Below are 20,440 nucleotides of genomic sequence, written 5' to 3'. Positions count from 1 at the left end.
ATGATTTCAACTATGAAAAATACTGAAATCTCCACAAAACCCCTTCTGATTATAATCATATGCTCACTGGTGACTGACTTCAAGATACATGTCCTGGAGTTCTAGTGAGAAGCAGTGACCAGTAGAGTTCAACCACGTCTGTTGTGAGATAACAACTCACTGAAGACAATTGTTGAGTGGTTGCTCAAACTTCGTGGATTGGTTGAAGTTAGACATTAACACCGTTGGATGCCGGCTCAGTGGTCTATCGGTTAAGTGCTCTGGCACGAGACTGGTAGGTCCTGGGTTCGAATCTCGCAAGGCCGGATCGTGCGTACGCACTGCTGAGGAGTCCCACAATAGGACGAAACGGCCGTACAGTGCTTCCAGGTTTTCCATAGTGGTCTAGCTTCAATTAACTCATGATTTCGACTAGTCTTATTATTGTATGAATGTATTATCATAGTACACTTGAAAGTGAACAAAAATATTTTAAACTATCCGTTATATCAACCAGAAATTATATTTTAAAGTACAATAAAACATCTTACAATATTATCTGTTAGTGTTTATTCGTAATAAAATAAGTTCATCTCTGTATTATTAGTTAATTTTACCTAAATAATAATATATTAGTAAGTAAGTGAATTAATAAATCAATTTGACAATGTTATTATAAAGAATGAGTTTATTTATTACTAGATAAAATAAAATAAACAAATTGACAATCATTTATTCAGGATTATATTCAATGCAATCAAACCAGAGAAGCACCAGATAAATATGCGCCTCACAAATCTCATTTGATTTGTGTGAGGGCTGTGATACTGCCCAGGTGCCCAGACTGAAGCAGGTAGTTTTCTTAGGGGGCCACACCCCGAGCCTTTGACCTGAAGGTCTAGTCCACAAGGCAGTGGAGCATCGTGAGGAGATGCAGTCCCATGGTAGCCGGTGACCAACGATTGATTCATACACCATTTGTTCCTTCAGGATACTGGAGCCCATGTGCACCATTGGTTTAGAATCAGGGTTTTCCAACTCCCCTAGATGGACATTCCATGTCCACCGACCCGGTTAAAGCGCCGGACATTCGCTTTTTGTCCTCTCAATTTCGTAAACAGCACCCCCGCCACGAGAAGGCAGTGAGTAGAACTTCCTTGGCAGAGGCTGTATACGCATGGTCATGTGAGAGTATTTCGAGAGGGAGAGCGGACTCTCCATATTAGGTTAAGTAGTCTTAAGGCATCATTCTCTGTTCTTCTTTATACCATATTATCTAAGTACACCAACTTGCATATGGTAGACAGGTGATTTAATTAAACAGATAAAATATAAATGAGCATCTTAAAAACATCAAGATTTAATTTGTCATCTACTATGTTGCGTTAGCGCCTGAATTAATAATAGGGAGTGAATCAGTTGGGCGTATCGACCGCTCCACGTATCTTGGGAATCTAATCAGTATTGAAGGTCTGTTGTCTGATAAAATCTCGGCACCGATTACAAAGGCTCCATTGATTTTTGCCAACTTGTCTGCTGAGCCATCTGCTAACAAGTTTACCGCCCAGCAGTTCACTCTGCTCTACTTCATGAATGTGAAATATGGCCATTGAAAGAAGAGGATACTCTTCGGTTGCTGGTATTCGATCATAGGTGTCTACAAAGTTTCGCTCATGTATTTTGGGACCACGGAGTAAGAAATACATGGCTTAGGAATGGAGCACTGGGCAAAGACGGTAAATCGATTGATGAGGTAGGTGGTTGGGACATGTGCTACTTATGCCCAGCCAGCGCTTACTTTGAAGGAAGTTCTCTGGTGTGGGAGTAAATTGGTAGAAGGTTAGGAGTGGCTTAATCAAAACATGGCACCAGTCAGTCCATAAAGTAATTGAAAGATTAACTGAGCCATGTTAACAAGTACAGACTACCTGGTCGTGGCCCATGTAATCATCGTAACCAATGGTTTGATGACTTTGAATGACATGGTTCAAAATAGTTTGAAATAGCGCAGGTGCATCGATTCTTTGTTTTCTCCCAAATTTTAAGCTTCTAAATTCCTTATAGTTTTCTCCGTCTCATTAATTTTTGCTTTTTTACGAATTGTATTCTCGATGCCTAGTTTTTCCTGCCAGCACTAACACCGTTACCAACTGTACTACTCTGGGATTTTCTCGAACAATTTCATCTCACTGTGACAATGGGGTATGAAAACTTGAGCCGATATGCATACGTACTAGGTTCTACGTTGTGACATACTGACTAACCAACTTGCTGAATTATTTTGTTGACAGACTTTGTTGAGTTCGAAGCTATTCCTCATGAGAACCTAACGTTAACTAATGAATAAGTGAAAATTAGTAGAGAGTTAATCAGTTGTTTCTTTCTATATTAGGACTCCTTAGCAGTAAATGCACGCGACTTTAAATAGGATTAACCCCAATGCCACTTAGACTCCACAGCGAAAATAATACATCGATGATCAAGTCAGTTCACATTTTAAAATTAGTCAATTTGTATAATTACTAATGAGCTATTACACTACTTTCAGGTTAATTGGCTTTATCAGTTCTTTGATTAATCGTTTAATATTATACTACAAACAAACTCTACCATTCAGTAACTAATAGAGAGAGAAAAAATACTTTTTCATCCTAGGTTTTAATGTAAGAGGTAATTGGAGATAGTAGACATAAAACGCTGGAAGTGGGTCTTATTTTGGTCGGCACTCGTCGGTAGTGAGTATCAATACCTTTCAGACTATGAATATACTTTTCTAATAAATGTCAACTTCCACGAGACTCAGGTCTGACAGGGTTTCCTTCTGACTAACTCCAACCACAGTACACATGACGTGAGTCATTTAGACGAATTGACCATATTAAAACATAATCGATCAAATTCGATTAAAGAAAAAAGGCACTAGACAAACATAGGATTGTTCACTACTTAGCGACTAATCAACTAAATATGTATACATATATTTCATCTTACACTACAATATAAAAACAGAATCATGAAATTTTCAGCAAAAAGAAAAAAAGCAATATATTCAATAATAACTAACTTTTAATCCACCTGATAACATAAATAAATTACAATAACCTCTTTGTACTAATGTACTTGCAGCTCTCGGTGCTAAACGTTCATCTTCATCATATACAATAATAATATGATCAGGTCGATTACGATAAGCTAACATTTCAGTAGTTTCAAAATTTACACTACGTGATAACATTGCAATTGGATAATTAAGAGCTGAGTTAATTAAAGAGAAAGGAAAAAAAGAAAATGACAGATGTGTACAGTGATTAATAATAATAATAATATTAATAATAATAATATAAATCATTATGACTGTTATAACGCAAACCGAAATATTAAGTCATTTACGAATGAAAGAGTTAGTTAGATGATTTAATGCAACAAAATACTCTTTAAATGAATCTGTCTTATGCCTCCTCTCCCCTCATTAACTCTTGATTCATTTCCTAAAACTATTGAGAAAATAAATTAAAGTTAAAAGTTCTTTTTCTTCACTCCAACTGCTGTTAATGTGGACAAAATTGGCTGTTTCACAATTTTTAGGGGCCCAATTAAAATTAGCGATGATTCAACGGTAACAGTGCAACTAAAAAAATTAAAATTATGTTTACTATAAATATCTTTTTTCGACTAATTTAGATCGAGATTTTGGGCAAATAATGCATTTCTCAATAATAATTGGTTAGTATTACATCAATTTCATTATTAAATCTTTAGTTGAACGATTAAATTATTTCAATAAGTCCAATTTCCTACTTTAATTCATACTAAATACATTTTCTAAACCTAATGATATAAAACATAACGTCAATAAACAGGTTGACTGAAACGAAATATGGAAATTAAAATCAGCTACTTGGCGGTCGAAGATACTCTGTAGGACAACTCACTCGCCAATATTAGTGGTAGCAGAAAAGATTAAGCATAGATAACATTATTGATGTGTTGGCGAGAATGAGGACAATTGGTTGTTTTGCTGAGTCAGACATGTGGATAGTGTGACAGGTGTTATATGTGTTATATATTCCCCTATTCTTACTGTTTATTGACTTTTATGGATTGACTGTTCCTTGTTGTTGGATTGTGTCGGATTTTGGTGTGGAAATTATATTGACATTGTAGTCAGGTTAATCTCGTGTTCTTGATCTGAGTTGTGTTGAAGTCCTGTAGAATAGACACTGGGTCGGAATCTAGTGTAGATATTCGTCTAAGGTGAATTAACGTCCCACATACGTGTAAAAAGTGAAAGAACTGTTATAACAAGAAACCCTAGCGTTATAACTAGTATCCTACCGTTTATAACAATTATTTGCGAAGAAATAATAAGTTCAGAGGATTAAAAAACACCATAAAATAGTTTCAAAACTTAGGGAAGATAACGAAGTTATGTATTATGATAGCTTTGTCTTTTTTATCTCATACCCTAAAACTGCATTGTTGAAATAATGCGATACTTATATTTAACTTTAGCTGAAATGCAGAAAAATCGCTAATACATTTTCTAAATCCTATATACCATTAAGACTATTTCACTTATTGACGTGTGGTGATATAAGAATAAGTGGACAGATTTTCGAATTTAACCACAATTTCACATTACTAGTCAATTGATCAGTCAGTAAGACATAGACAATATAGGGATCTGTCATGAACCGGTTTTTGTCAACGTTGATGCATCTTATCGTATTACTGTATACCAAAAGAGGAAATTAACAAAACGAAGACTGAAAAGGGTATTGAGAAGTTACCTGTTATAATATGACATGCGTCATAATCATCTCGATCTCTTACATCAAGTAATAAATATGGACTATCGACTGATGAAGTCTGTTTGCTAGTTGTATCTGGGATTTGTGAACGTGACTGACCAAAACATATGTCGAATTCTCCAACACCAGTAACAAGACTATATTGTATTTTTAAAAAATGAAATTGCGTTACAGTCGAAGCGATAGTCATAATAATAATAATAATAATAAAAGATGGTTAAACCTAGTATTGTATTGTCCCCACAAGTTCAGAAGAACAAGCAACCTATCCATTTATATAGTTGCGATGAGAAACTACATTTGTTGAAGTTTTTAAACCGACTAGTAAAAGTCACAGTATTTGTGGTATGTATCTAGTACTGGAATCCAGGATATAAGTTGCATCTTATTTGAGACTCATCAGTTGGATGCAACTGAATCACACTGTTGATGTTCATACACAGACTTGAACACAGTATCTATATCTGAGTCACTAACTTGTTTAGTGGGTATAAAGATATTAATAGGGTTTTGCGATTTCCCGTTATTGATATTCAGTATCGCAATTGATCAGTCTCTGTTACAAAATATACAATCTGAGTGGACTACCTCGATATAGCAGTATTTCACAAGTTATAGTAAATAATAATTGAAATAACTCAAAACTTGTGCCTATGGTAAGCACAATAATGTGTAAAGCTTTTCTTATTACTGTAAAAATTTAATTTCCTCATTGTCTTCCATACAAATTCCTTGTTAAAAAAGACAATTAAAATGAAGAAACTTCTTACTAATTAGTTTGTCATGATGGCCCTGCACCAATATATATATATATATATATATATATATATATATATATATATATATGATTTGCTAAACTGGGAAACAGAACGCCTAAAGAATACTATAGACGGTTAGGTGTAGTTGTGGAATCACTATTAGGTCCTCACAGGAGAAATTTTGCTTGAAAACTAGAAAATGAACCGCTTAAAGACACAATCAGTAATCTAACGCTTTACTGTCGCTATATAGATGATACTTTCATAGTACTAAAAATTGAAAATGAAATAGACGATTTACTGAATGTATTTAATAACATCAATCCATCCATTATATTTACGTTTAAAGAAAAACAGATTATTTCTAGACGTTCGATTCACAAGAGTAAATGGAACATTAAAAAGAGGGATATATGGAAAATGCCCAATAGGACAAGATACTCATTTCTAGAGTTCCATACAAATAAATTACAACAGAAACTAAGTATAACTCCCGACTTATGGCACTAGAATGATTTGCTCTGACGATATCGTTGAGGATTAGTTGAGTAATATTTTTACAACCTGCTTGGTAGGAACGGATATCCAAATTAATTCACCAACAAGCACATGAATAAAATCAAAATAAGACCAAAGGTAAAAACTGTTTCAAAGTTATTGTTCTTGAAATTACAAATCCTAAGTGACGCGACTGAGGAAATTAAAATGCAAAGGTTAACAAAAGCTATGCAGAAAATATTAACTGCAACCAAACTGAATGCGGTTTTCTACAACCGCTCGATAATAAAATCCATCAATAAAGGCAGACTGTTTGAATTCGGCACATCTTGTTCAGCTGCTCCTGCAGAGCCAGTTATATAGGGAGTACAATTCGGTAAGCGCATTAACGCACAAGAGAACACCATCTATCTTGATTGAATAAAAGACAGGTAAGAGTGATTAAGAGTTCTATTCTTACTTACTTCGTGATTACAAGTCATCAAGTTGACTTAAATAAAACTCTTAAAGTTATACACTATGTTCCATTAAATTCATGGAATGGTTTACAAGTTGGTCTTTTGCATATTGCTGAAGCTATTAGAATCAACTTTCACAAACCAAACCTTTGCATTCAAAAGAAATTTGTACAATCACTTCCTCCACCCTGACGATAGATATTGAACTGAGTTTTAGCTAAACTCTAGTAAAACAATTCTTTTAAAGATATTCAAGCAACTTTCTTATTCCTTTGATTTATAGTTAGGTGTGTTTGTATCAGACTGTTTTTATTTAAATGTATGAAGAGTTATTTTCAAGAGAATGAATCAATTACATATAGACTAATGACTATAAATTTAGATAAAAGTATTCAGTTTATGCTACACTACTACTGATCCAAATTTAGTAGTATCGATTATACTATCTTCATTATGAATCATTTGAGTTCATTACTGCTTAAAAAGTGAATTAAGAGAAATTTTACCAGTATCAGGGGTGTAAAAAATTATAAAAACTATTGTTTAGTGGCTGAAAAAACGATGCTTATAAAGTGTACAGAATGACTCGACGTTAATGGATGATAAGTTAAGCAGTAATTCATTAATCACAATCGATACCATTCAAAGCGCTTTTTAAAGTTCTGTGTAACAGTACAGCGTGAAATTTTCGAACTTTTCCTACTTGTTTTATCAGTCTCAAGAATCAGTGCTACTGAAAACCTATCGCATTATATTGAGAGTTCAAAAAAATGTACACTCATTCAGAAATAGTAACTATCATGCATTTTATTGTGAAACTAAGCACGGTCACTCATCCTGACTACAGATTCAAACAAGAAAGACAAACAACTAGACTAGACGACTGCTCATGATGAGGAAAATAAATTTTTTTTAAATAGCTTAGTTGAAAAGCACTGCGAAGAAAACTGGTGCTAGAGTTTTAGGATTCTCAAAACTTGACGTTTGCAAAACGAAAAAAAAGACTTTTTATACAAAAGTAGGGTTAATGGTAACCTCTTACTATCGTAAAACGGAATACGGTTGTAAACACAAACCACTGTATGGAGTATGGGTGATCTAAAGAGAACACGCTTGTAGCGAGGCTTGCAGATCTTCCATTTGATCTATAGAAAGGTAGTGAATGTAAACCTCTAAGTTCCAATATTAAGCCTAAAAAGCTGTTCAGTGTTCCCTAGTTTCCAATGGTTACCGGACTGAAGTCAGTTTATAATGTAGGTAGTCTTCGAAAGAAAAATAAGATCATTACCTGAACTGTGTATAACTTTCTCAAAGATCAGATATTATTGTTAAGTACAGTATTCTTTGTGAACATTCAGATAATGTTTAAAAAATGGATTTGATGAAGTTAGGGTAAAAAAATGATCGTAACGATAACAGACATAAGGCCCATCCAGGGAAGATAAGGGATTTTTTCTACAGTTTTCCTATCTCCGATTTCAAACATTGTTTGAAGTGTACTACTCCTTGAACATTAGTTTCAGACAATTATAAACTGTGTGAAATATCATCAAAAGTCATCGATATGATAGAAAATAGTTTGAAGTTGTTTTAAAAGGCGAATAAGTTGAATCTAATGTTCAAAAACAGTCTGATAAACAAAATATAATCGCTGTTTACTAGAACACCTAGTGAATAATAGCGTTCTGCTGTGTAGAAATATACGATTGTCAAGTTCAGATATCAGTGAGGATAATATCATTACAATGGATTTAAACTAAACAGTATTATGATGAAGGTAAAATTTACATATTGAACACTATGATGCCTGGTAAACAGTAAATTTAAGTCAGAATACAAAAGGTAGATGATAAATATCTTTTCCAAAAAAGAAAACAGTTAAGTAGGTGATATGTCGGAAGCGTTACGAATTCACTAGTAGCGAACGGAACAAAGACACGTGACCAGAGACCGATAACTAGCTATACTGACGCGACCCAGTCCCAGCTAACTAGAGTAAGAAGTCCAAGTTGGAGCGGGGAAGTTATATTTCCGTAGCAGCCAGAAGCACAGCAATCGAATAAGGGAAAACATCAAGCGTATTTATACAGCAACAAAATGTCCTTGAGCATCATTAGTAAATAGCACACACAAAGAAACAATGGACCAATAGCGTTTAAGATAGTTTATATGTGGGAAATATGACGTGAAGGTAAAAAGAGCGCTTTTGGCGCGAAAACAGCTAAATTCAAATTTTCAAAATAAAACTACAAGATTAAGTCATTTACCAAGTAAGTTCTGGGGATTTGACATCCCCAACACCTCCCCCTTTAATAACGCACATTCTTCGGGTCCACTTGCATTCTGACTGTCTTTCGCCGTTGGCGCAGTGACCATCTTCGGGACCGTAGGTCGACCTTTTGTGTTTCTCCCTGCGTTGGGACTGCCGGCAGATTAAATGTATCCAATAGTACGTCCAGCGGAATCTTTACTCCGGTCGATGGGCGCTCTGGCGTTAACCGCTTGCGTAGTTGATTTCGATGTCTGGTCCACCTGTCTGCTCCCACCTCAACCTCGTACATGACTTCTCCTATCCTTCTTACCACACGTGCTTCGATCCAAGGATCACGATTTGCTCTGTAGTCCCTAGCGAATACTGGGCATCCAACGTTGTACGTGGGTAGCTTCCGGGACGTGGTTTGTACTAGTGGTGGTGTGGTTTTCGGCATCATCAAGTTGTGAATGGTCCTCAACCGTCTTCCCATGAGGATCTCTGCGGGCGACTTCTGCTCCGGCAGCGTGTCGTTGGGGGTCGTTCTGTAGGCGAATAAAAAATTCTGCAGTGTTTCCACTGGTGTCCCCTCCCCTTTTGACTTAATCAGAGCCCTCTTGAATGTATCCACGAACCTTTCCGCTTGCCCATTCGATTGTGGGTGATAAGGTGGGGAGCGAAGATGCCTGATGGTTAGGCGTTTGCAGAACTCTTGGAACTGCGCAGAGGTGAACTGCGAACCGTTGTCGGATACAATCACTTCCGGTAATCCGTTTCGTGCGAACAACTCAGTCAGATGTTTCAGAGTCTGGGTGGTCGTTGGTGGAGTGACGGGAACAATCTCCGGCCATTTAGAGAAGGCGTCGACCACGACAAGATAAGTGGTGCCGTTGACTGGACCGGCAAAGTCGACATGTATCCTAGACCAGGGATGCTCAGGCTGTGGCCATGGAACCGGCGGCACCTTCGCATTGGACTTTGCAGCTTGTTGACACGGAGCACATTTGTTTACTAGATCCACGATGTGCTGGTCCATGAGGGGCCAGTAAGCATAGCTTCTGGCGATCGATTTCATACGCTTTATGCCTGGATGGCCAATGTGGAATTGCTTTAGCACTCTCGGTCGTAGGGATTCTGGAACCACCACTCTATCTCCAAACATCAAGCATTCATTTACCACACATAATGAGTCACGTCGATGGTAAAGCTGCTTCATGTCACCGTCAAGTTTAGTTGATGGCCAGCCATTGGTGACGTACTTCATCGTTTTCTTAATGATGGGGTCGTTTCTGGAAGCAGTTTGTATCTCAGATTCTGAGACTGGCAAAGCACGAACCGCAGTTGTCAGGTGGCATTGTGCGTAGTCTTCTGTCGAAAGAGAAGCAATAACAGCCTCTTCGTCGGTCGTAGAGTGTTCGCTGATGAGTCGCGACAATGCGTCTGCCTGACCAAAATGTTGCGTGCGTCGATACTGAATGTCAAAATCATAACCCAAGAGGATCAAGGCCCATCGTTGAAGACGGTTTGCAGAGTGGGCCGGGACGCCAGACTTCGAACCAAAAATTGCAAGGAGAGGCTTGTGATCCGTTAGAAGAGTAAATCTCCGACCATAAAGAAACTTGTGAAAACGACGCACTGCGAATACTAGGGCAAGAGCCTCCTTCTCTATCTGGCCATACTTCTTTTCTGCTGGGGTTAATGTTCGGGATGCATGCATGATAGCTTTCTCTGTCGCGTCGGGGAACTGGTGTGAAATGACAGCACCGAGCCCAAAGGCTGAAGCGTCTGCGGCCACGATGATTGGCAAAGACGGGTCGTAGTGCGTTAATAGTAGTTCTGAACTAATAATTGTCTTTAGCTTACAAAAGGCATTTTCACACTCCTTTGTCCAGTTCCAGCTGATATCCTTATTCAGGAGATAATTCAGTGGGGCGCGTATGTCATGCATCGATGGAACGAAGGCTGAGTAGTAACTAACCAATCCCAGGAATGATCGTAGAGTAGAGATATTGGTAGGTGTGGGCATAGTTCTTATCGCTCGAATGTTCTCGGGATCTGGTCTGCGACCTGCAGCATCGAAGATGAACCCCAAATACTTCACGGATTTCAAGAAAAGCTGGCACTTTTCCGGACGTAACCGGAACCCGTTGTCGCTGACGCGTTGGAGCACGGCTGTTGTGCGCTCTCGTAGCTGTTCCGACGTTGTGGCAACAATAAGGATGTCATCCAGATAAGTTGCGACCCCCGGGATACCCGATAGAATGGTATCCATCAGCTGTTGGAAAATAGATGGGGCGGTCTTGACTCCAAACGGCAGTCGATTATATTGGAACAGGCCACGATGAGTATTAATAGTGAGTAGCTCTCTTGATTCTTCAGCAACTTCTACTTGTAGGTAGGCATCAGCAAGATCTAACTTCGCAAAGAACTTCCCGCCATTCAGCATAGTGAACAAATCTGCCGGGACTGGCAGCGGGTAGTGATGCTGTTCTAGGGCTGCGTTGAGACCTGTGGAAAAATCTGCACATATTCGGATTGTGCCATTAGCCTTTTTGATAACAACGATGGGTGCTGCCCATGCGGAATAAGAGACAGGAGTAATAACTCCTTCACGTTGAAGGCGATTAAGTTCTTCCTCAACTTTCTGTAATGCAGCATATGGTACTGGTCTCTTCGGACGAAAAACAGGTTTGACCCCAGGTTTCAATCGAAGCGTTGCTTTCATGGCTGAGCACCGACCCAAAACAGGCTGGAAGACGGTCGAAAACTTCGTAACTAATTCCTTTGAATAGGCTTCCGGGTCATGGGGTTGCTTTACTAGTTGATACACAGTGTTTAACGGGACGTCTGCTAAATGCAGTTGGTCAAACCAATCTAATCCAAGTAAATTAAGATCACCCGGTGCAATGTAACATACCCCAGTGAACGTCGAATCGCGGAAAGACACGTCACAATGTAGTTGACCTAACAAACGTAAGTAACTACCGCATGCTGTACGAGGCTTTTGTGTTGTTGTTGCCATACGTGGTCTGCCCATTTTAATCCAAGATTTTTGTGAAAGAATTGTCACGTCCGATGCTGTGTCTATTTGTAATCTAAATGGGTGCCCGTTAATATTAATGGTAATAAATTTTCTCTCACCTGGGGTTGAGTTCTGACAGGATGCTACAAGACTCAACGAATTCGTGCACGGCTTGGGAGCAGACTTTCTAGTACTTCTGGGGCGATTCGGCTTTTTATTTTGGCAAAACCCATCTTTGTGGCCCACAGCTTTACACTTCCTGCAACGATGTTGTTTGTACGGGCAGCTTCGAACATAATGCCATGCACCACAGTGCCAGCATGGAGCAGGAGGATTCGTCTTTGCTTGTTGAACTGAGTTAGAGTGAGACGAACTAGGTATAGCTGGAGCGGGTTTAACAGGTTTCGTTTGTTGTTGGACTACATGTACTTCACGGCGATCAGAAACACCACGTTGAACCATGGTAGTGTCATTCTGCAGATTAACTAGACGTTGATACTCGTTAGCAATATCATTTAGAGTAAGCTTAGGGTCTTGATCCAATCGACTGAGTAACCGTGTTCTAATGTCACCGAACTTTTGCGATTGGAGGCTGCAGATGAGAATGAGGGCTTTAAACTGATCTTCAGTTAGCGACTTCAACCGAAAGCGTTCGCATTCGCGGTTGACAATGCCCACATGCGTCAGAAAATCGGTGTCTTCGTTCATAGTCAGCTTCAAACATCGATAGCGTGTGTTGAACAGTGAGGAATTATCTCCGAATTGTTGGCTCAATGCCTGAACAGTGTCTGAGAATGAGCGATCGCGTGGGTTTAAAGGCAAAATCAGGTTACAATATTTATCAAGTTCACTAGGACCCAGCTTTCGAAGCAGCAAACGGACTTTCCAAGCATCATCTTGATTGGCAAAATCAAATCTGAATAAATCTTCATAACGGCGGAACCACATATCAAACGTAACATTAGATTCAGGATCGTAATGAAACTCAGAAATACTGCTGGCAATACCATCAACTGAAGGTGCAGTAGTGGTAGGATTAGAGCTGCTTGATTGGCTATTGGTCGTAATTTTTGTTTCTGTTAGCATCTTGATAAGTTTCATCTGCTGTTCGAGCAATAATTCCACTTTTGCAGGATCCATATTTCCAAATCCCATCCCCGTCGCCAATTGATATGTCGGAAGCGTTACGAATTCACTAGTAGCGAACGGAACAAAGACACGTGACCAGAGACCGATAACTAGCTATACTGACGCGACCCAGTCCCAGCTAACTAGAGTAAGAAGTCCAAGTTGGAGCGGGGAAGTTATATTTCCGTAGCAGCCAGAAGCACAGCAATCGAATAAGGGAAAACATCAAGCGTATTTATACAGCAACAAAATGTCCTTGAGCATCATTAGTAAATAGCACACACAAAGAAACAATGGACCAATAGCGTTTAAGATAGTTTATATGTGGGAAATATGACGTGAAGGTAAAAAGAGCGCTTTTGGCGCGAAAACAGCTAAATTCAAATTTTCAAAATAAAACTACAAGATTAAGTCATTTACCAAGTAAGTTCTGGGGATTTGACATCCCCAACAGTAGGAAAAGAATATATTCATGACTAATAACATACAACTTTATCAATGGTTTCCACTAATACCACAGCCTACATTAATCTATAACCAGAGACTATGCATTGATATCATATCAATTCTAGAAATATGGAACTAAGTGTCATCTTACCTTCTTACATGTTAAGTTTATTCGTTCCATCTTGGAGAAAATATTCCACGTTTAATTATCCACTGAACTCGATATTTATGAGTTCTTTTGTGCCCTGGCAGCGACACCAATTGTTGTGTCTGTGGTATAGTTAACTGACTTAGTACTTGTTAACGGAAATCGTAGATTGGATGACACAGATAGGAACATGAAAACTTTAGGTAATAATTTACTTAACACTTAAAACTATATTAATTTTAATATGATTTAAACTGAATAATGGTCAGATTTGCGTGAGCTTGTTAGTGTGAACCCAGATTTTTGTACATTGAACTGAGATGTACTTGATATTAACTGATTAATAATTTACTGAATAAATGTTAACTGTCTATGACCGACAGACATAGCTCATATGTTTACTTGTTTTTATGATGTGATTACATACCATAGACAGTTAGAAAAAGAAATTAGTACCGTATGTCAAAATAACTCAGAGCGATTAAGTCTTTGTTCATTATATCGTTTTCCTTTTTGTATGCCTATCGTTGAGTTAACTTCCAATTATAGTGTGCTATTTTATGACATGTGGCAACGTAAATGATGCAAAGAACAAATTCTTAATTTATTGGAGAATGAGAAGTTTACAAAGCTGACACTATACGATTGCTTTTTAACATTTAGTCATGATTATTTCGTGTTAATATTTTATACATAGGCACGTCATTTTACTAGATAAAAAATACATTTCTTCCTTCTATTGGTCAGAAGTCTTGCCTTTCGATTTCTGTTGATTAGAGCCTCACTTCTCGTAAGTAGTCGTCACTCACATTATATCATTGAATTTCATCGGTCAATCAGCATTTCATTGACTCATTCTAACAAATTCACTTCTGATCAAGATATAACAGTGATCTATTACATAATAACGACTGAACTGATTAGGTTCAGTCATATGAAAACCTTACCAACGAATTTGCCATTTTTCTCACTCAACTGTTTCAGCATGTAAAGTGTCTTTCATAATTTTAGTTAGCGGTTAACAGTGGGATCAAGGACGTATATTTCAACCTGCCAGGATCTCTTCAAATAAATTTGCTTTCATCCCACTGGGACTCAGATCCACTATTTATCACTTTAAACGCAAACAAAATACCCACTATGCTAATGAAAAGTGATAATCATCATTTTGTTTAGCATGGTAACGCAATAATACTACTAATAATAATACATAAAAGGACTGTTTGAAATACGCATAACTATTATCTGTAATCCTCAAATACATTGCTATTATATATTCATTTTTTGAATAAATGTACATCTCATTTGAGCTCATGAACTTACACAAAAGTCACGTGAATCTAACCGTGAAACGTTTATCAGTTATGTACATCTTTGATGTCACTAAAAACTCAGCATAAGAATGTAACTACCGTGGCCTAAAAATACAACTTGAATCTATTCTCTTTAACGTACCTGTCTTGAGTATCGAGAAAAAAACATGCACACACATACACAAAAATATACATACGCTCATGAAACAGGAAAAAAACGTAAGTATGTAAACACTGTAAAGTGATTATGTAAATTATGTCAAAACAAAAGAATGGTAACAATAACAGTGTAAGCATAAACTTCTAAAATATCTCAATTAAAATCTGTTGTAACCTAGATTTTAAATCAGTGTGTCTTAAGTGGTTGGTTGCCATGGAGATAAAAATCGTAAGCAAACAAAGCAAATGCATTGGTTATGTAAACAAGTTATGAAACATTTCCGTTATATGCTTTTTTGAGGCTTGTAGAGGATTATTCTAAATGCAATGGATCCTGAACGTAGTTTTACTAATATTCGTTACTCTCCCATTGGAAAGACTTACTTGGATGACTTATGAAATTAAAAATTAGTCTTTGCTAAAATTGACATCAGTTAAGGGGAACCAAAAAGCACTGGATAGCTTACTGTTTCGCCCTAAATTGAGGACTTTAAACATTCCTTACTTACAATCGCAAAGATAATTTAATCTAAAACCCTTATGCAGTGAAATATATTATTTTAGCCCAAAACCTGCTATTAAATGAGTAGTAAATACTTCTCTTGAATAAAAACTGGATTAATTCATACAACATATTTGCGTATTTTTACTTTACTTTTTATTGAAAAACGTAATCAAAAGATTAACTAAAGTTATACATATCGTTTCTATAAGTGTGCTGCATCAATTACTTTCGGTTATTTTTCCATCGATTCAATGAATTAGAGCTGAGTATTGGAGTGAAAATTTGATGAAATTTCAATTCAAGCCCTTTACTTTTCCTTGAATTGATTTCTTTCTATCCGACATGATAGACTTAGATACCCTAACATATTCATAACAAACAAGTGAGGATAACTCCAAACAGTTGAAATGAAATATATAAGAACTCTCATCTAAATTAGAGCGAATAGTTTCACAGTATTTGAGCGCCGAGTTGATGTAAGACAATAAATAGGAATAATATTATTCCTTGAAAAAGCTTGGACCAGATTGCCAGGCGAAACGTTGGATTTACTACAAATTCATTCGCTGAGATTTTACAAATATATTATTCCTATTTAGTTGAAATGAAATGTTTAATGAAAATTACACTGCAATATGCAGCACTAAAAAAAGTACTAGATGAAGTACACTTAATGAATATTGAAAATGTTGTGAATAACTTTAGCTTAAAGAGGTGTTTATATCATTGACCTTTAAAGGTTATTTTATATTTGAATAAATTGCATATCATATTGTCTGTTAATAATAACACACTGAATGAATTGGTTTAATTCACGAATAATAATAATAGTAATAACAATAATAATAATAGTAATAATAATATTTCTTGTTTATTTATAGAATCTGATCATACTATCAATCTGTCAAATATAATAACAATCAGTGGATTTCTTGAATGAAGTGTTCGAAACAATCATTTATAACACAAACATATCAATATAGCACTCATCTTAAATCAGTTATTAAATCATAGAAACTGTATGATTATTTATTATCAACGGTTTGTATTATCCAATTTTTGATATTCAGGACTGAGTTTTAATCAATCTCTCTTGATTTATCTTCTTCGTGAGTAGATTGCTATGATAAAGATGTTTTGTCACAGGTTTTGAAGATCATATGGATCATAGCTGGTAGTGAGATTCAGGACCTGCATTTCGTCTCATTCAGAACCTGTCAACTGAATGTTCCTTGGTCTCAGTGAGACAGGAACTCAGTATCTTTGATAAGCCAATGCATTGCCCACTAATCTACTGAGTTCAGATAGTTAATAACTTATTCAAAAAGTATTATGCTTATTAGTAAGGCCTAATATCACCACGTTGTCAATATTCAGAACTGAATTAAAAAATTAGTCGACTTTTCCATTACAGATTTCTTTTCAGTTTTCATCGGTCCACTATCTGTCGCGTCTAGACAAAGAATAAACAATTCGAATATGGCAGGAAACAACAGAATGGAAAGGTATTAATAAAGGAATACTGAATCTGGAGCAAGAGAAATCGCCTGTGAATCTACACCACTATTACTGAGTGTGAGCCACGTCGTCTGAAGTATCCAACTACTGATCTTGGTTATCGCGCGGGCTTCAACTAGACGGTCCGCATCTAGCAACACGGCTCAGACCAATCGCTAATAGCTCTCAAGTATAAAAACAAGATATTCATCTACTTTTGTTTTTTAATTATTCCTTCCATTTCTTTTTCTAAGTCATTTACCGAATACAGGTTTATGTAGTCCACTTTGAGCCACACTCTAATTGATTAGTTGGCTAGTTCTACTACCACTTGTTGCCTACACCGAAATTAGATAGGTGAAGAGGGATTTGAACCTGACACATATCAGTGGATAAAATAACATATTCAAATGACTCAATTTCCACTGAACCCCCGAAAATGTTACTATCACAATAAAGATAATTATATTAACAAACAGTGAGATACAATCCAACTAACCTTTCAAGTGTAGATCTTTCAGTTAAAGGTGGATCCACATTGCCATGCGTAGAACCATTGCCATTTGTTGACTTATTATTATTATTAATATGATTGTCAACTAAAAACAAAATAGAAATATTCTTTCTGTTTATTATTAAAAATTTACCTTCATTTCTTGGTGTACTACATGAATTATGATTGTTTAACTCATTATTTTGTTGTTGTTGTTTTTGTACCTCAGATATTTGTAAAATTAATTGAACAAATGTTGGAATTTTAATTCGTTTGAAAATCTCATTATCTTTCATTTTATAATCTATAATAATAATAATATTATTATTATTAATCTTTTTGGTCATTTCTTTCAAGTATTACTTTCACGAATCTCTTCCATTTTCTTTAAGTATTTTGATAGACTGGCACCTGTATCAATTGTTGGTTGAATATTTTCATATTTTGGATTCCTTGGTATTGTTTTCTGTAATGGCTGTAATGTATATTGAATCATTGAATAGGTTATTACAAATTTATTTCATTGAGAAAAAAACAATTGAAGGTAAAAATCACTGGCTACTATAGTGTTAACACTCTATAAACTAAATTAGAAAGAAATCTTCTGGCAGTATACTATTTCAAATCATGGTAGAAGAAGCTTTCAAGGTTCCAGAATAAAATATCGGATGTAATATAAATATTTTGATTGTGTATGGGTTGTTTTTAATAAAATACATAGAAACAGAGGTTGGGAAATTTAAAATCTTACAATTTGAAGTGAATGCAAAAATTGTATTACACAGTCAAATAACTAGTTTAAAAACAAAAAATGTGATGAGCTGTGGTGTATGCTACCTATGCCTCTCGACATAAGTGGCATAAAACACTAATCAGAAGTGGAATGTCTGGCAGCAGAAGGTTGAGAAGATTGAATTGAAGAGAATAGGAATGTAAACAGAGAGCAGGTGTAATAACAACAGGAATGAATGAACGATAATGTTTGTAAGAGACAGTTGATAGAAAATGTGAAAATGAAGTATTTAATGTATGGTTTTCATATTTTAGAAGATAACTGTAATTTTCCATTTGACAGTGAATGTGGTCTTCTCCACCTGATTGTTTGGTTGCTACAGAGTAAATAATCGTTTTCAATAACTTCTTCATCATCCTTTACGGTTAAAAATTACTAATAATTGTGTTACAACGTCCAAAATAAGATATATATGAGCATGCGAATTAAACTATCGTTCCCTCGAACATTATTTGTTTCGGAACATGCTGTGGAGATCTTGGAAAAAACTAATTATTTCGTGCAAAAATTTACTAAATTCGAAAATAGTTTTTAGTTGAATAAGTGGGGGAAATTAAACACAGAACAAGGAGTGGATAGCGATCACATTCGAAAGATCTGCGATGAAAGTTTTTGAAAAGAAAACCAATGAATTTATTCTTAAGAATACTTTTAAGGATGAGCTAATGATACACTAAACATTATAAGGAATCATAAAATACTAGATGGCTGTTTAATTCAGTTTTGCAGGTCAGTAATACTTAATATTAATGCCATATATAACCAACCTTCTGATAGTTAAGGTTCGAAGCAAGCAATAAAAAATTCAGTCACTGTACTAGAGCTCAATGTTTCATATTTTTTAACTTTAGTTAATTTAGGATTTTTTACACATTTCGTCTAGTGTTACCAGTGGACATCTACCCCTGCTAACGATAACCAAAGATTTAAAAAAGAGACAAAGCAGGCTACCGAGATGTCAGAACTTCATCAAAATGATTTCGATGTATAACTGTTACTTTGTTTACTCAATCGTGATGCTGGTTTCTCCTGTTTCCCCCAACGTCTATTCAAAGATGAATGAATCTATTGGTGTGTGCCGAATTCAAATATAGTTGTTTACTCAATGCATATACCTCATCCAGTCATCGTTCCTATTTCAATAAAGCGAAAACTCATGGGTTAGTGTTCAACTCTCAGAGACCATGCCTTACGTTTGGACCTCACTTCACCTATTTCGACTTTGATGCGAATAGTATCACCATACTTCATGCCTAGCGCGTGATTTGAAATCAACTACATGACTTTTTACATGATTACTGAACTGAGTTGACTTTATAGAATTAAAGGACAATAGAACAAAACGGTTAGGTATTAAATCAAATAAAAACGACTTATGGACTAATAGTTATGAAATTTAAACTTCTCTAAGTTCATCAAACTTATAACTGTTCTACAATCTACTTCAAGTCAAAAAGCAATCAATAGCACTAAGACTGAATTAAGGAGGATTACAGAAAAAAGGTAGGAGGCAGATTTGTGTGATTGTGATTCTTGTACATTACTTGACAACTGGTGATCTACATACAAGTTACTTAAAAGATAAATCATCATTTAATCGAATTTCATGTGGAGGATTTCAAATGATAATTAAGAAGCTTATATTGAACTCAATATAAAGAATCTGAATTTTGTTTTTACGTTAACTTCCAAGTAGCTGTATTCCGAATATACATGTACCTATAAAAACTCATTTGCACTTCGAGTAGTTCTTATCAAATATTCAGCTTCTATATCTTAAATTCAAGAAAGTAACTAAAGATTGAACATAATTAATACAACTACATATTGCTTCACATAAATAAACCTGATGTGAAATGTCACTAAGAAAATACGTTGAGCTTATAGTTGAATGAAGTCCTTAATAAGAAAACTTTGAGTCAGACTTGAGAATAAAACTGGTTAAGAAACAAAGGAGCTAATACATAAACTAAATGAGAGTTTTCAAGACAATTTTAGCTTCTGTAGGTGGGAAAGAAACAAATGAATTAGGGAATTCACTAACATTAGCCACTCAAGCAAGAAATAGAAAATTATTAGTGCAGGGGGATTTGTAGAGATTGTAGAATTTTTATAGTCCGAATGACGGACTGATCCTAGATAGATCACCATTGATGAATGAATAGCATTGGACAGTTGTT

The 20,440-nt window shown here is 36.0% G+C and overlaps 1 protein-coding gene across 1 annotated transcript in view; it reads right to left on the bottom strand.

Annotated features, from left to right (window-relative positions):
* Smp_144950 (putative centrosomal protein of 41 kDa (Cep41 protein) (Testis-specificprotein A14 protein)) overlaps nt 1–19,511 on the bottom strand; it is a gene marked incomplete at both ends in the record, with an annotated part of 21,981 nt that extends 2,470 nt beyond the window's left edge. Inside the window, 6 exons of the mRNA XM_018797206.1 lie at nt 3,044–3,234; nt 4,770–4,927; nt 17,474–17,573; nt 17,622–17,771; nt 17,831–17,942; nt 19,467–19,511. Coding sequence (XP_018652271.1) covers nt 3,044–3,234; nt 4,770–4,927; nt 17,474–17,573; nt 17,622–17,771; nt 17,831–17,942; nt 19,467–19,511 — 756 coding nt within the window. The remainder of the gene's footprint in view (nt 1–3,043; nt 3,235–4,769; nt 4,928–17,473; nt 17,574–17,621; nt 17,772–17,830; nt 17,943–19,466) is intronic.
* Nucleotides 19,512–20,440: the final 929 nt, after the last annotated feature.

The sequence above is a fragment of the Schistosoma mansoni genome, chromosome 4 (assembly GCF_000237925.1).
Source record: "Schistosoma mansoni strain Puerto Rico chromosome 4, complete genome".
In the NCBI taxonomy this organism is placed as follows: domain Eukaryota; kingdom Metazoa; phylum Platyhelminthes; class Trematoda; order Strigeidida; family Schistosomatidae; genus Schistosoma; species Schistosoma mansoni.
Note: the sequence above shows the minus strand (reverse complement) of the source record. Positions and strands in the feature narration are given on the sequence as shown.